At 28.3% G+C, this 14605-nt stretch overlaps 2 protein-coding genes across 2 annotated transcripts; one reads left to right on the top strand and one right to left on the bottom strand.

The window, feature by feature from the left end:
* Nucleotides 1–1376: 1376 nt before the first annotated feature.
* LOC124424779 (histidine-rich glycoprotein-like) lies at nucleotides 1377–3618 on the bottom strand. Its single transcript, XM_046964278.1, has 5 exons — nucleotides 3536–3618; nucleotides 2714–2858; nucleotides 2103–2336; nucleotides 1693–1836; nucleotides 1377–1609 (listed from the first exon to the last, which is right to left on the bottom strand). The coding sequence occupies exons 1-5, from the start codon at nucleotides 3616–3618 to the stop codon at nucleotides 1442–1444; spliced, it is 774 nt and encodes a 257-aa protein (XP_046820234.1). The 3' UTR covers nucleotides 1377–1441.
* Nucleotides 3619–7819: 4201 nt separating this feature from the next.
* LOC124424897 (transient-receptor-potential-like protein) lies at nucleotides 7820–14351 on the top strand. The gene is made up of 15 exons (XM_046964469.1): nucleotides 7820–8217; nucleotides 8290–8512; nucleotides 8902–9099; nucleotides 9184–9373; nucleotides 9434–9616; nucleotides 9711–9901; nucleotides 9979–10157; nucleotides 10502–10977; nucleotides 11059–11141; nucleotides 11212–11333; nucleotides 11406–11596; nucleotides 11674–11864; nucleotides 11966–12171; nucleotides 12291–12551; nucleotides 13180–14351. The coding sequence occupies exons 1-15, from the start codon at nucleotides 8038–8040 to the stop codon at nucleotides 13639–13641; spliced, it is 3336 nt and encodes a 1111-aa protein (XP_046820425.1). The 5' UTR covers nucleotides 7820–8037; the 3' UTR covers nucleotides 13642–14351.
* Nucleotides 14352–14605: the final 254 nt, after the last annotated feature.

The following is a 14605-nucleotide window of genomic DNA, read 5'->3' as shown; positions in this document are numbered from 1 at the left end:
ATATTCCTTCCTATCTCTTTCATCATTATCAAAGATTTTCTTTTTTTCAATAGCTTAGTATATTTGTCTTACAACGAGAAATGTTAAATGTAATTTACTATAATAACGAGCATTGTTTAATTTTCGTCTTATAAAAATAAAAAGAAAGAATAGTATTAGTACAGCCGATTGTTTATGATCACTTTTAAATACTTATGTAAAGGATTAATATGAAATATTTTATAAATAAACTTTTATATACACGTTTATTTATAAAATGTTTATATTGATTATAATATTTGATATAGCGAGTATATGTTATATAATAATAATTATATATAATAATATTATATTATGATATTATATATACTTATAAGATATAAATATATTATATATTAATAGCACGTATTTAACTCATTCCTACAAAATATATATTAGATTAAGATTAAATTGATATCGATTTTATAGAAAATAACATATTAATGTGTTCTTTAATCACTACAGACACTTTAAATGTATAAGCTTTAATTTACTTCATATCATTACAGTCGCCCACATTTTCTTAAGATTATTCAAATATAAATCGAGAAAGCATCGAGGATAGGGTCGTGATAGATACTTTCTTTCAACATAATGGTGTAAGTAGCAGACCGTGGCCAATTTCACGCCAAGATTTTCACTTTTCACAGCGGACAGGCAAGAACGTCACGAATTAAACAGGGGTGCGATCGATCTACTAATGCGATATCGACTTACTTAATCGATTTCTTGCTCTGTCAGATTTCAAAATCAAAAAATATTTCGTCATTGTATAAAGAGAAAGATGAAAAAGAAAACGAATAAGAAGAAGGAATAAGAAATGTTATAATAATTCGAATTTATCGATCTAATTTATGTAAATGTTTTTTAGTGACGATGATCAAATCTTAACGAATGCGAGATTATCGATTAAGAATTTAATAGCTATTTAAAATCGGCATTATAATAATGTCGTAGTCCTTTGGTTATTACAGAATGAAATTTTGCTCATCGAACACGTTGTAATTATTAAGCGACGAGACGAAATTATGTCGTTAGATTGTATACAAAATAAATTTTGTGTGTGTGTGTGTGTGTGTGTGTGCGTATGTGTCAATCCTTTAATGTAATAATTTAATTGATTCATAAATAAGTGTTATTTTATTATAATAAACTAATTACTTATAATAATATAATGAAATTTTGAAATTGTAATCAAATTCTAACTATTATAATAATATTACTTATTTATGAATCAATCCAATAATTATTCAAAATAATCAAATTAGAAAATCCTGTTAAATAATATAATATTTATTGAATTGATTCAAAAATAAGTACCATTTTATGATAACATAATACTTATTTATAACGGCACTTAGATTTATGAATCAATTCACATATATAATCTTTGGTTTTCGTCGTGAAGTGAATTTTTCAATATTCAACGTTTGCTCTTTTTCGACCATTTCTTTCCAGATGAGTGTCCTTCTTTTTTACCATATTTCTCATCATGACGATGATGATCATCGTGTCCTTCGGCGGACTTCTTGCCTTTTTGATCATGACTATGATGTCCCTTCTCATGCTTCGATTCTTTATCATGTTTGTGCTAGAAAATAAAATTTTAACATGAAAAATCAACTTATAACTCGTCACGAGAAAAAGAAAGCGATAATAATTCGATGTAGCAACCTCATTGTAATCTGAATCATAATGGCCTTTCTTTTCGTGACTTCCTTTATTAGCCTCGTTTTCCTTATGATAGGCACCATGATTCTCTTGATCACCATCTTCGTGAAATTCATCGTAAAAATCGTGCTTTTTCTCGTATTCGTCCTATCGAAGCAAATTAACCATTTTTTTAGATCTTTGAAAGTTCGTTAAAAAAAAAGTTAAAAAAAATAGATTATTGAACTATTTTTAAAGATTAATTTCAGGGAAATAAAATAATCTCAGATTTATCGAAATCTTTTGAATTGATCGAGAAATAATTTTATTTGAGAAGTCAGAATTACTAGCTTCAAATTAAGGCTAATGAAATTATTTACAAAAAAAAAAAAAAATAGAAAGAGAAAGGAACTTAAAGAATACTTAATACGTACTTTCTTGAAAATACTATGTTCCCCTTTGGTACTATGACCCTTCTGCTGCTTCCCTTCCTCCTCAAATTTCGCATTCTTTTCTCCTTTTACACCATGGTGATGTTCACTATAATGACCACCCTCTTCATGCTTCTTTTTATCATGACCATCCTTTTCGTCATAACTACGCTCATGATCCTCTTTGTCGTGATGACCCTCCTCTTTCTTCTCGTGCTCGTGAATTTTTTCGTAGCCCTTTTTTTGTCCATCGTTTAACGAACGTATCAATTTGTAATATATCATCAGATATGAAAATAAAAAAGATGAATTGTAATCCTCAAACAAATAACTATCAGATGAATCGAATAAATTATGTTTATAAATATTTTATACAGAAAAAAAATAAATCTAATAAATTATTTATTTAATAAGAAAATAGGTAAATATATCTATTATTTATTTTTAATCATGAATGAATCGATTAAATTAGTCATTTCAATATAAATGTTAGAAAGAGAGAGAGAGAGAGAGAGAGAGAGAAAGAGAGAAAAAGAGAAAGAGAGAAAAAGAGAAAGAGAGAAAGAGAGAGAGAGAGAGAGAGAGAGAGAGAGAGAAAGAAAGTAGACGCATACCTCATCGTTTTTTTCTCCATTCGACTCATGATAGTCCTCTTCCTGTTTCGTACCGCCACCTTTCACGACGTGTTTGTCACCATCGTCGACGTCAACTTCACCACCATGGTCGCCTGCTTGAATCAAATGCAAATAAAGTCTCAAGCTATTCGTTAAAGGGGAACGTTTTTTTAACACTATTTGATATTCTTTAATAGTACAATTAAAACCATCAGAAAGAGTTTCTATCTTTCTTCTTTCTTGTTTTTTTTTTATAAAATATACTTTTCCTTGTTAAAATCTTGCATTGAATCTAAGTCAATTTATGTATTATTAACAAAAATAATCATGATCATCAGCATGAAATTAATAATAGACAATATTATTCCTTTAGTTTTTATTATAAATTTTTAAGAAAATGATATTATACTATTTGTTAAGTAAATATTAAAATTAGTAAATAAATTAATAAATAGTAAAATTATATATAAATTATTATAAAATTATATTTTCTAAATAAATAAAATATTTTTATCAAATTATTATAATAAATTAAATTGCTACACATATATTCGATTATTCTTTAAATTATATTAAATATCAACATGTTATAGTTCTACAATTTTAAATATAATATATTTAAGGGTTAATCGAATTATTGTTTTTTTCTTTCTTAATTTACATAGTTATCTCAAGTTAATCGATAGTTTACTGAAGATAAAATAAAAAAACCGAATTTGCGACATACCGTAACGGAAGAAGTCTTGCGTTAAAAAGCAAACATTTCGAAAGAGTGATAAGAAAATAATCAACGACATTGCTCTTGAAAGAGAGAAAAAATACATTCCAATTGGAGAACACTTATTAAATCTACCGAGAAGTTTTATTCGCATTGAATAAATAGCTTTCAGCTTTCTAAGAGCCATTTTATCTCAGAGAAGAACTCAAAAGCTTTCATCAAAACTTGAAGAAAGAATTATATTAATAATTATATATTAATGAACATACATAAGCACAAATTTATTAATATTTTTTTTTACTTAAAAACGAATTAAATTTTTTAACAGACTTGATATTGAATTGTCCTATTAGTAATGCTCAAATTTTTCTATGATTTGCATTAATATTAAGAACCTTTCTCTATCGCAATAGAAAATTTTAAAGTCCTTGGAATCTAAAAATTCCTCCAATTTGAACAGAACTTTTTGGTTAACTATACATATTTGGTATATATACATCTACGTGTTTTCGAAACGTATTTTTCCATCTCTTTCGTGAAGAACGTCGTTGCTTATTTTCTTATCGTTCTTGTAAAAAGTTTATTTTGTTAAGTAAACTTTTCAGTAAAAACTAGTACTGTTTATTGAGATATAAAATAGTGCAAATTTCGGCATCACTTATTGTTCAAATCAATTACTACACTATTATTACATCATTATATACAAGTAATATATTATATTATATTTAGATATAAAATATTAAAAAGTTTGATATTATTTATCGGCCAATCTAAAAATATGATCTTTACGTGCCTTTATTAGTCGCGGATGTTTCGAGATCATTGACGTATCGGAAAGCGATCGGTCTTCTATTCACTTTCTTCAAGGTCAACGATGTATCGATCACATTAAGAAACACACACAGAAAAATAAGTGAAACCATTCGATCGACCGTCGCCATTTTGAATAGATCTCGTTTACAACGAAAAAGATTCGTAAGGATTCCTTTCAGACTATCGCGTAAAGATCGAAACAGTCTACTGAAATCAAGTAGCTTGATGCCTCGGATTTATTATAATCGCGCTTCCTTCGATCTCAGTTTTTTTTCGTCAATCTTGTGGTTGAGTTCTATCAGTGTCAACTTTTTCATCAACGACAATAACGTTGTCATAACTTTCTTCTTCCATTTCGGCATGAGAAAAATAAAGGACGATAAATGAGATAAAGAAAATAGGACTAGTACAATCTTTCTCTAATAACTTTCACCGTCATTGACTCGCTTGTCCAGTGAATTTAAAATAATGATTTCGCCAAGACGAACTTTTCCGTAATCTTTTGTTCGATTAAAATGATCTGTCATAAGAATACTCGTAAGTTTATTACGAAAGTTTTGATATATATATATATCTATATCTATATATATATATATATATATATATATATATATATATATATATATATATATTATTATTATATTGTATACTAATGTTCATAGTAGTTGGTCACTAAAATCGTATTTAATCAAGTTTCTTGTTTTTTTGAGATTACTGAATATAAATACTCAATATAAATGACATCCAATTTAATTAAAAGTGTATAAATTAAATATAATTTTATGTGTATTAAAAACATTTTTAAAAAATGTTATCGTTATTACAAATACATTATTTAATCATATTGAATATTTCTTAATATCTCCTATTTGATAAAAGAGATGTAGTAGTATGTGAATCGTCTTTTTTATCTTGTTTATGACTTCCTTTCGTTAATATAGTATCTTTAAAAGAATGTTATAAATCATATTATAAATCTGTGAGTTCCTAAGATTTACAATCCTGTATCGTTGGTTTTCAGCTGTTAAACTGCAAGCATTGTAAACGAAGGCCAAACTTCTTAAGAAATAAATTTCTTTTACTTAAATCGATTATTTTTAGAAGCATAAAAGGAACAAGTTCGTTCTTTATTTCTAGTAGTATTATATTGTATTATATAATATTATATTGCATCATGTTGTATTACATTGTATTATATTGCACTAAATTATATTATATCGTGTTATTTTCTATTATATTATAGCCCAATTTATATGGTAAAGTAATATTTATATAATTGTCAAACTATATAAATACAAATTGTACTTATTAGGTATTATTAATAAAAACGTTAACATGAAAATCCGATATGTTCTTCTTTAAATCTTATCATTATTTTCCTTATCCAAAAAATTAGTCTTTCTCTTCCAAATTACTGCAAATAGAGATTTGTATCAGGATCATATGATGGGACAAGAGGTGGCACGTCAAATCATATTACCTTTTGGTAAGTTATTCATTCCTAGTAAAAATTTCAAATTCTGTAGATGCAGAAATTTTTCCCATAAATCGAGATTCAGGATCATCAAATCAGAATATCAGGATCGCATAATATCCAAAGAAGTGCCACCTCCTGGTAAATTATGTTTCTGTTTAAAAAATTAGGTGATATGGAAATATGAAGAATAATAGAGATTCTGACATGAAGAATAATTGGTGTAATGGTGATTGGATTTAAAGAATACATTGAATTTTTATGCACAATAAATATTAATTTTTATTTAATTATTTATAAGTATAAAGTACATTGTATTCGTTAATTATGTAAATATTTATTTAATCAAATAAATTGGGATATAATATAAAACAATGTTATATAGTTTAATGTCTTATATCGCTATAATATATATTTATATATATATATATATTTGCTTAATTTATTTGAATTGTTTTTTCGAATTTACAAATTTATAATATAATTTATAATATTTTATAATAATAAATGATACCGTATGGTATGTTGTTAAATTCGTCTCGACAAATGACATCAAATAGAAAAGAAATGAAAAGAATATGAAAAGAAAAATATGTAGTTCCATTTAAAAAGATAACTTTGGCCATGAAATTTCCTTTGCTATTCGATTTACAAAAAAAAAAAAATTGGCACCTTATGATGTGTCTCTTCACAACAAATAAATCTGTAAAATAATTTTATCGGTTGATTTAGTCTTTCACGTGATATCCCGATTGTTCGAGATCAATGGGACATCTTGCATATATATATATTATTTTAAATGGTATGGTTTTGACAATTACTATCTCTTTTTAATTCTTTGCAAAAATCGATTAATTCGCTAGAGAAAGTTGTTTCTTCGCTTGGTTATTACTAAGTTAGAGATATTTTATGAAGGAAGTGACTCACTCAAAGTTGCGATTTTATTTAATTTAAAAGCAAAAAAGAAAAGAGAGAGAGAGAGAGAGGAGAGAAAGAGAGGGAAAGACAGCAAAGAAATGTTTCACGTTAATATGCATGCAACCTCGTTGTCCACGAAGTGGAAGATAACTTTCATATTGAACGTCGCTAATTCTTAATCTAAAGAAATTCATAAAATAGTGAATAGAATAGATTTCATGCAAAAATCGTGAAACTTTAACGTTATTGTCTAATGTATAAAAAAAAAAACAAAAAGCAAAAACATACGTATTTACGTTCGACGATCAGAATAATAGAAAAGTTATTGATGTTAATCTATATTATGGTTTTGGTTCAATGGCGGTGGCCTTTGAATTTGGTTCAATAATTATCTTTGATAATTACATTTATTTCAAATATACAAATATATACGAAAACGCAAAATGTTTTTCTTATTTTTCAATACTAGTACAAGAAATGACGAATGTCTATTTTTATATCTATGTAGAATATTTTTGCATAAACGAACAAAGCGTAAAATTTTCTATTCTAACGAAATGTACCTAGTAAATAGAAAGAAGATAGACCGAAGAGATAGAGCGTGTGAAAATATTTTCATTCTTCGATAGTGACTATTTTTCATTTGATTTTGAACATTTTTTCCTTTTTTTTTATTAAAAAAATTTCCTTACGACTAATCTCTAATTTGAAATTCTGCCATTTAATTTGGATGTATTATAATACTTATCCTTTTAAACAAATAATAATACAAAAATACTTGACCATTGTTTGAATAAAAAAAGAGTAATTTAAAAAACATATATGTATTCTACATTAGCACTATTGATTAATATACAATAAATGAATATCATATAAGTTATTGATAAATGACAGAAAAATTAACATGTAGACATGTACATAAGATAAAGAACATAAACTAATAATCTGATCTGACTTAACAATAAATTTTTTTATGTTCTAACCAAGAATCAACCCTAGTAGTTGTGAATACTAACGAGATATCGATAAGCAAATTAGTCGAACGACAACGATGGCCTCAACGGACATTGCCAGATACCTTATACTTGGTGATCTTAAACGTCCATGTAAATAAACAGGGTCTTGGTTAATTCCCATAATTCAATTTCCATGATCCCCTATATAATAGCGATTGTCGCTGACCTCCTATTCAGACAAGCATTAGATGTACACTTCTTCGTACACGTGGTTTATCTCGACAGCTATTTTCCGTACAAAGGAAAAAAAGAAAAAATAAAAAAAAGATGTGCAACGATGATATTGTTATACCGTTTATTGCCGATAAATTAATACGATAAGCATTCGAAAAAGTGTTGGTGTTTTTATTTAATTGAACGAATAATAATCAAGGATACAACAAAAATGGATTGTCAAAAATCGGAGAAAGACATGGAAGCACCGCCAGAAAAGATGGAAGACATTTTTCTTCATCATACAAAACCATTGAATCTAGAAGAAAAGAAATATCTTTTGACTGTCGAAAGAGGTGATTTGTCAAATGTGAAAAGAATTCTTCAGGTAGCTAGCAAAGGTGAAATCAATGTAAGTTCGTGATCATTGGAGCTGTTTTCAAGTTCAATGTCAATGGAATTAGTCTTGAAGATTTTTTTTTAGGGTATGACTCTCGATATTAATTGCATGGATAGTCTCGGTCGTGGCGCATTAACGTTAGCGATAGAAGCAGACAATCTTGAGATGATTGAACTTCTTATTGTAATGGGAGTGGAAACAAAGGATGCTCTTTTGTATGCCATCGATCATGAATTTGTCGAAGCCACTGAATTGTTACTAGAGTACGAGGAACTTTTGACAGCGAATGAGATTAACGAGCTGAAAGGTGCTTGATTATTTTATTTTAATCGAACAATTTCGTTTCGTTCTAATCATGAAATATGATATAATGTCGAGCTTATTTGACAATAATTATGATTTTTTTTTCTTTCTTTTATTCAGAATTATTTGTTAATTTTTCTAATAAAAATTAATAACATTCAAGTTCATTCATTTATTTGTCTAAATCTTATTTTATTTTTTGATCAAAAAACTATCATAGTTATTTCATATCTCGATAGTTAATGTTAATTGAATATATTTCCAAGTATAGTATAATTATATTAATATCATGTAAGTTATAGTACAAGTTTTACATTACATAATTTTATATCAGAAATTTAGGTTACAGAGAGTTAATAATTGCAATTAATCGTACGATCGTTCAATTCATAGACGGCAAAGAAGTTGTTCACAGTTGGCAAAAAATCGATCCGGAGTCTGCTCGGTATCCAGCCGACATGACGCCATTGATACTAGCGGCGCAACGGAATAACTATGAGATTTTGAAGCTGTTGTTGGATAGAGGAGCTACTTTACCGATGCCACACGACGTTAAATGTGGTTGCCAAGATTGTCTTCGGTCGACTGCAGGTCAAAAAAACAAAGCTATGTGATAAATAGTATAAAAAGATAGCTAGAGCAATGTTCTTATGTATTTTCATTATTCATTATCAGGTGACCCATTGAGACTCTCTTCGACCAGGATAAACGAGTATAAGGCATTGGCTAGTCCAAGTTTGATATCTCTCAGTTCTCCAGATCCTCTGATGACAGCATTCCAATTAAGTTGGGAACTCAAAGAGTTAGCTTCGGCCGAACCAGAAAGTAGAAAGGAATATTTAGAACTTAGATGTCAAGTTGAGAAGTAAGTTCTATTTATTCGTTAAACATCGAATAAATAATTAAACCTCGATATATTAATTAGATTTGCGGTTGATCTGTTGCAACAAGTACGAACTACGACAGAGCTAAATGTTATTTTGAATTATGATCCCGAGGAAGATAGTCTACCAACTAAACGATTGGCAAAACTTGAACAAGCGATACAATTTAAACAGAAGAGATTCGTCGCTCATTCTCATGTTCAGCAATATATTGCAGCTATTTGGTAGAGTTTTGTTTTTTTAAATCAATATGGACAAGTCAGAGATATTTGTTACAATTCGATCTTATTTTATTATATTATTCCCTTTTTTTTTAAGGTACGAAGGTGTTCCTGGATTTCGAAGAATGACCAACGTTCAAAAATGTTGGATATTACTGAAAACAGCCCTCATGTTTCCCTTTTATTGTATAATATATTTTTTTACTCCGGAATCAAAGATGGGCCAACTCTTGCGAAGACCATTCGTCAAATTTTTAGTACACGCATCATCCTATTTATTCTTCTTATGTGAGTGAATTAAATTTCATTCAAATATTATTTCATTAATAAAGTCCACCATTTTTTCAATTTAATCTTCGTTTTAGTTATACTGATCTTAGTATCGCAACGTGTGGAAATAGAAGTCGTGAAAATTTTTGGGAATGAAGAAACTAAAAAGAATCTTGAGATTCAAATAGCTCGACAAAGAGGTGCAGCGCCATCACCATTAGAGTTCGTGATAGTTTTATACGTTCTAGGATTTATATGGCAAGAGGCAAGAGAGGTATAGAAAAAATATTACCTAAATCAAATAAGAAAGAATTTCATTTTCAATGAACTTAGCAGAAAATAATATTTAATTAGTTTATATAAATATATATATATATATATATATATATATATATATATTGCAATATTTATATAATATTTACAATTTTAAATATAAATTAAATAATAAAATATTTATTTAAAAATAAAATTCTATATAATATAATATTTTATGAGTATGTTTGTATATATAGTATATACTTATTATATGTGTATATATAATATTACTATATACATAAAAAGTGCAACTAATTATATATTTAACAAAACATATTGTTTACAATCGCTGTTAATTTTCAGGTTTATGTCGATGGCTTGAAAGCATATCTTCGAAATATGTGGAACTTCATCGACTTTACCAGAAATTCCCTTTACGTTCTAACAGGATTTCTACGAGGTGCCGCTTATTTTCGACAGGCAGCAGAAATCGATATGGATCCATCAGCTGCACTAATACCAAGAGAAAGCTGGGGTGACTTTGATCCACAGTTAATTGCTGAAGGTCTTTTTGCAGCAGCAAACGTATTTAGTGCTCTCAAATTGGTACACCTGTTCAGCGTGAATCCGCATCTTGGACCACTTCAAATATCCTTGGGCAGAATGGTGATTGACATAATCAAGTTCTTCTTCATTTATACGCTAGTCCTATTCTCCTTTGCCTGTGGCTTGAATCAATTGTTATGGTACTTTGCTGAGTTGGAGAGAAAGAAATGTTACAATGACATTGCTGATCCAACTTGGGATGCAGGCAGTGACTCTTGTATGAGATGGAGAAGGTAAAAAAATAATACTTTATATAACAGTTGCATCTGACAAACTTACAAAACAAATTAACTTTTGTCTTTGTCTGTTAATAGATTTAGCAATCTATTTGAAACCTGTCAGAGTCTATTTTGGGCTAGTTTCGGAGGAGTTGGTATAGATAGTTTTGAACTGACAGGTAAATATTAAAACTTTCATTTAATTTTAATTGAATTCATTCGTACATTATATTAAGTAATTATTTGTAGGAATCAAATCGTATACCAGATTCTGGGGTCTCTTAATGTTCGGTTTCTATTCGGTTATTAACGTAATCGTTCTTTTGAATCTTCTGATCGCCATGATGAGCAACAGTTATGCTGTCATCGAAGTAAAACCCAGGAAATATATTTAAAAGTATTGATAGTATTTTTTTAACATATTTTAATTAATTGTTTTGTAGGAACACGCAGACACAGAATGGAAATTTGCTAGAACGAAGTTATGGATGAGTTATTTTGAGGAAGGTGGTACTCTTCCTCCACCATTTAACATTTTTCCCCCACCAAAATTATTCCTCAAATTTTGCGGCTTATCAAAGAAACAAAATAACGTGCATGACGATATTACAAATCGTCATTTACAAAATCAAAAGTAAATTTTTGTTATTAATAATAACATATTTGAATTTGTTAAAATAGAGACAATAATTATTTTCTTTGTCATTTTAGATATGGTATTGTAATGAGAGCTTTGGTATGGAGATATGTGGTTAATTCACATTCCGTACATGAAACGGAACCCGTTACAGAGGATGACGTACACGAATTGAAATCCGACATTTCATCGTGGCGTTGCGAACTTCTTGATATTTTACGTAGAAACGGCATGGACATCGCTGGAATCAATACCAAAGAGAGAAGTCTATATATTCTCTATCTTGACTTTAGAAAAAAAAAAGTAAAAAAGAAAAACAATTTAAATTCCAAAAAAATAATGTTATGTTGTTTCATTCGTTAACAGCTGTACTGGGTAGGAAGATGAGAATATGGGAGAGAAGATTGATGAAGGATTTCCAAGTCTCAGGACCTTTCACTAAATCAATAGAGGATGCTGCACAAGAAGAATTGACTCTTCTTCAACCTACCGAAGGCGAGGATAATGTTGCCAGGTGGAAGAGAGTTGCTAGATTGGCGGTACTAAAATCAACTCAACATCGTTGGGGCCAAGTAAATATATTTTTCCTAACATAAAATAATAATATAAATTACTATTTCTATTCTAGAATAGAATAACAATATCAAATACAATATTATAACAAGAAATAATAATAAAAAGTATTTAATAGGTCGTAAATAGCGCGATTCGAAGCTCTCAAATCGGTAAAAGTTATAGCAGAGCATCTTTACAAAGTCAACAGAATTTAATGAGAGCGATAGAAGAAGCACGAAAGTTAACAGCTAAAACTTCACTAACTCCACTTGAACCAATACAATTACCACAAAGTACAGAAGCAACGATACTTCATGTACTTCATGACATTGTTGAGACTGATAATTATGTTAGAAATGATGTGCCGATACTGACAGTAACGGGTGAGCCTGATCAGGTGATCAAAATTAAAATTCTCATCAATTCGATTTTATATTGTAGATAAGTATAATGTTATAGTGGTATTGATCGGTGCTTAGTTATTGGGTACGCTAATATAATTAGGTACGTTTTTTTTTTATCTCAACATATATCTGGACTTATATGATATTACATTAATCTGTTAACCAGAGAAGATTTTCGATAGACGTATGAAATTTATTTTGATTAAAAATGAAATTGTTAGGACGGAGATATGAAACTTTGAATAAATCATAAAATGAAGAATTGGGACATATGATGTTTTTCTTAATTCGAGTAAAAAACAAATTCATTCTTTTATCAGAATAAAAACGAAATCTTCGTGACGACTTAACTCGTCATCCCTGGTCAATAGGTTAAACATATTTTTGTCTGGATATTTTACAATTACTAATCAAATCCGAGTTAAATACATTGATGACAAACATATATTTAATTTACAAAATGAATAATTAATATTTAAGTAGTCGCATAATTAATTAAGTAATTAAAATGCATAATTAATATAAAATATCTAGCCAATTATCTAGCCTTTGCCGTAATTTATTTTGAACTAAACTAAAGTGCAAATCAAAATGAAATGACATACATTTTTCATTTAACAGCAATCGATCATGTCGACTGTTGGTTATATTGATGAAAAATCCAAACGAAATTATCAATCCGTCGTACCGGCACGAGTATCGTCATCGCAACCAACTAACAAAAAGGATGAAAATATTTATATGGTAAGTACTCAAGGTCAAAGTTCCTCGAACGTAATGCAGACGAAGATACCCATGAAGAAGGAATCTAGCAAGATCACGCCCAGTTCACCGAAGTGCAATCAAATTAAAACAAATAATGCGCTTGTTTCTACCAACATTAATAATACCGGAGATTCTGGAATAATAATATCACGATCAAGAGCTACTCTTAGTCCAAGAAAAATCGTGGATGGTCCCAAAATCAATAAATTGGACAGTAAAAGTCATAAAGAGGAAGATAAACAGAGATTGGTGAATATAATGCCAAAGTCACCACGTTTTTCTACGAGTAGATCACCTAGAAAAGGGGGATGGCTTTAAATAATGTTACAAAGACTCTTTTTTTATTGTCACTTGCAATTATATCTTTATCGCAAACAAAATCGTATAATGAAAATGAAATATACATACATATATATATATATAAATGTGTGGAAAAAAAGATGCAATATATAAGTCGAATAATAAATTATATCAAAATAACAAAAACCTGTTTATTTAACTAATTTTATTAGTTAAATTTAGTAAATTTCTTTAGTAAATTTCTTTAGTAAATTTCTCTTTTCAATTTCTCTGATCGTATTAGCAATATTTATTCATTTTATTTCTTTTTCTATTTCTGTTTTTACACAAACACATATTCATCCAGTAAAAACGACAATTCATACACTTAACAATGGTAAATAAAAAAGCAGATAATAAATCAGTTCAACTAGTAAAAAACTAATCTATTTATCGTTCACTATGGAAATTTTTTTGAAAAAGAAAAAAATATTAATACAAAATATTAATATCTGAAATTATTATGAAGGAAGGTATGATAAATGAAGAAATCTTCCGATATCTTGAAAAAGAAGCGTTTAAAAGAAAATTTACAAAAAATTACAAGGTTAAGTAATACTTAAGTGCTAAGGTAATACTTAGTAAAATTTAGTAATACACTTAGTTATATATGGCCCTGTATGTACTTATAAAATATTAATTGTCGAATATATCTACCTTTTAATAAATAATCTATATTTCATATAAAATTTCTTAGAAATATTGTTTGCGAAAAAAAAATTATTGAAAGCATGTAAATATATTAATATCGAAAATTTGAATAATATTCGTAATTCAAAAAAAAAAAAATAAGAGCGCGAAAATTCTTTTTATAAAAGAAAACATACGTTATAGAACATTTTATGAATATTCTAATTCTCTATATAATAATTTTTTTTAATTGCTGTTTGAAAATAACACTTTTATCAATTCCACCTTCTATATCTTCTCGATTCATCGTGAT

Source organism: Vespa crabro, chromosome 6 (assembly GCF_910589235.1).
Source record: "Vespa crabro chromosome 6, iyVesCrab1.2, whole genome shotgun sequence".
NCBI classification, from domain to species: domain Eukaryota; kingdom Metazoa; phylum Arthropoda; class Insecta; order Hymenoptera; family Vespidae; genus Vespa; species Vespa crabro.
The sequence above is the reverse complement of the archived record's forward strand: the minus strand, read 5'-3'. Positions and strand labels throughout refer to the sequence as shown.

Bases quoted from the DNA above. Each gene is read 5' to 3' on its own strand.
- LOC124424779 (XM_046964278.1), bottom strand. From the start codon at position 3,618: ATGGCTCTTAGAAAGCTGAAAGCTATTTATTCAATGCGAATAAAACTT. The intron at 1,837-2,102 runs GTACGTATTAAG...TTGCTTCGATAG, and splicing joins AACATAGTATTTTCAAGAAA to GACGAATACGAGAAAAAGCA. The intron at 1,610-1,692 runs GTTGCTACATCG...TTTATTTTCTAG, and splicing joins ATGATTCAGATTACAATGAG to CACAAACATGATAAAGAATC.
- LOC124424897 (XM_046964469.1), top strand. From the start codon at position 8,038: ATGGATTGTCAAAAATCGGAGAAAGACATGGAAGCACCGCCAGAAAAG. The intron at 8,513-8,901 runs GTGCTTGATTAT...TTCAATTCATAG, and splicing joins TGAGATTAACGAGCTGAAAG to ACGGCAAAGAAGTTGTTCAC. The intron at 12,172-12,290 runs GTAAATATATTT...AGTATTTAATAG, and splicing joins CTCAACATCGTTGGGGCCAA to GTCGTAAATAGCGCGATTCG.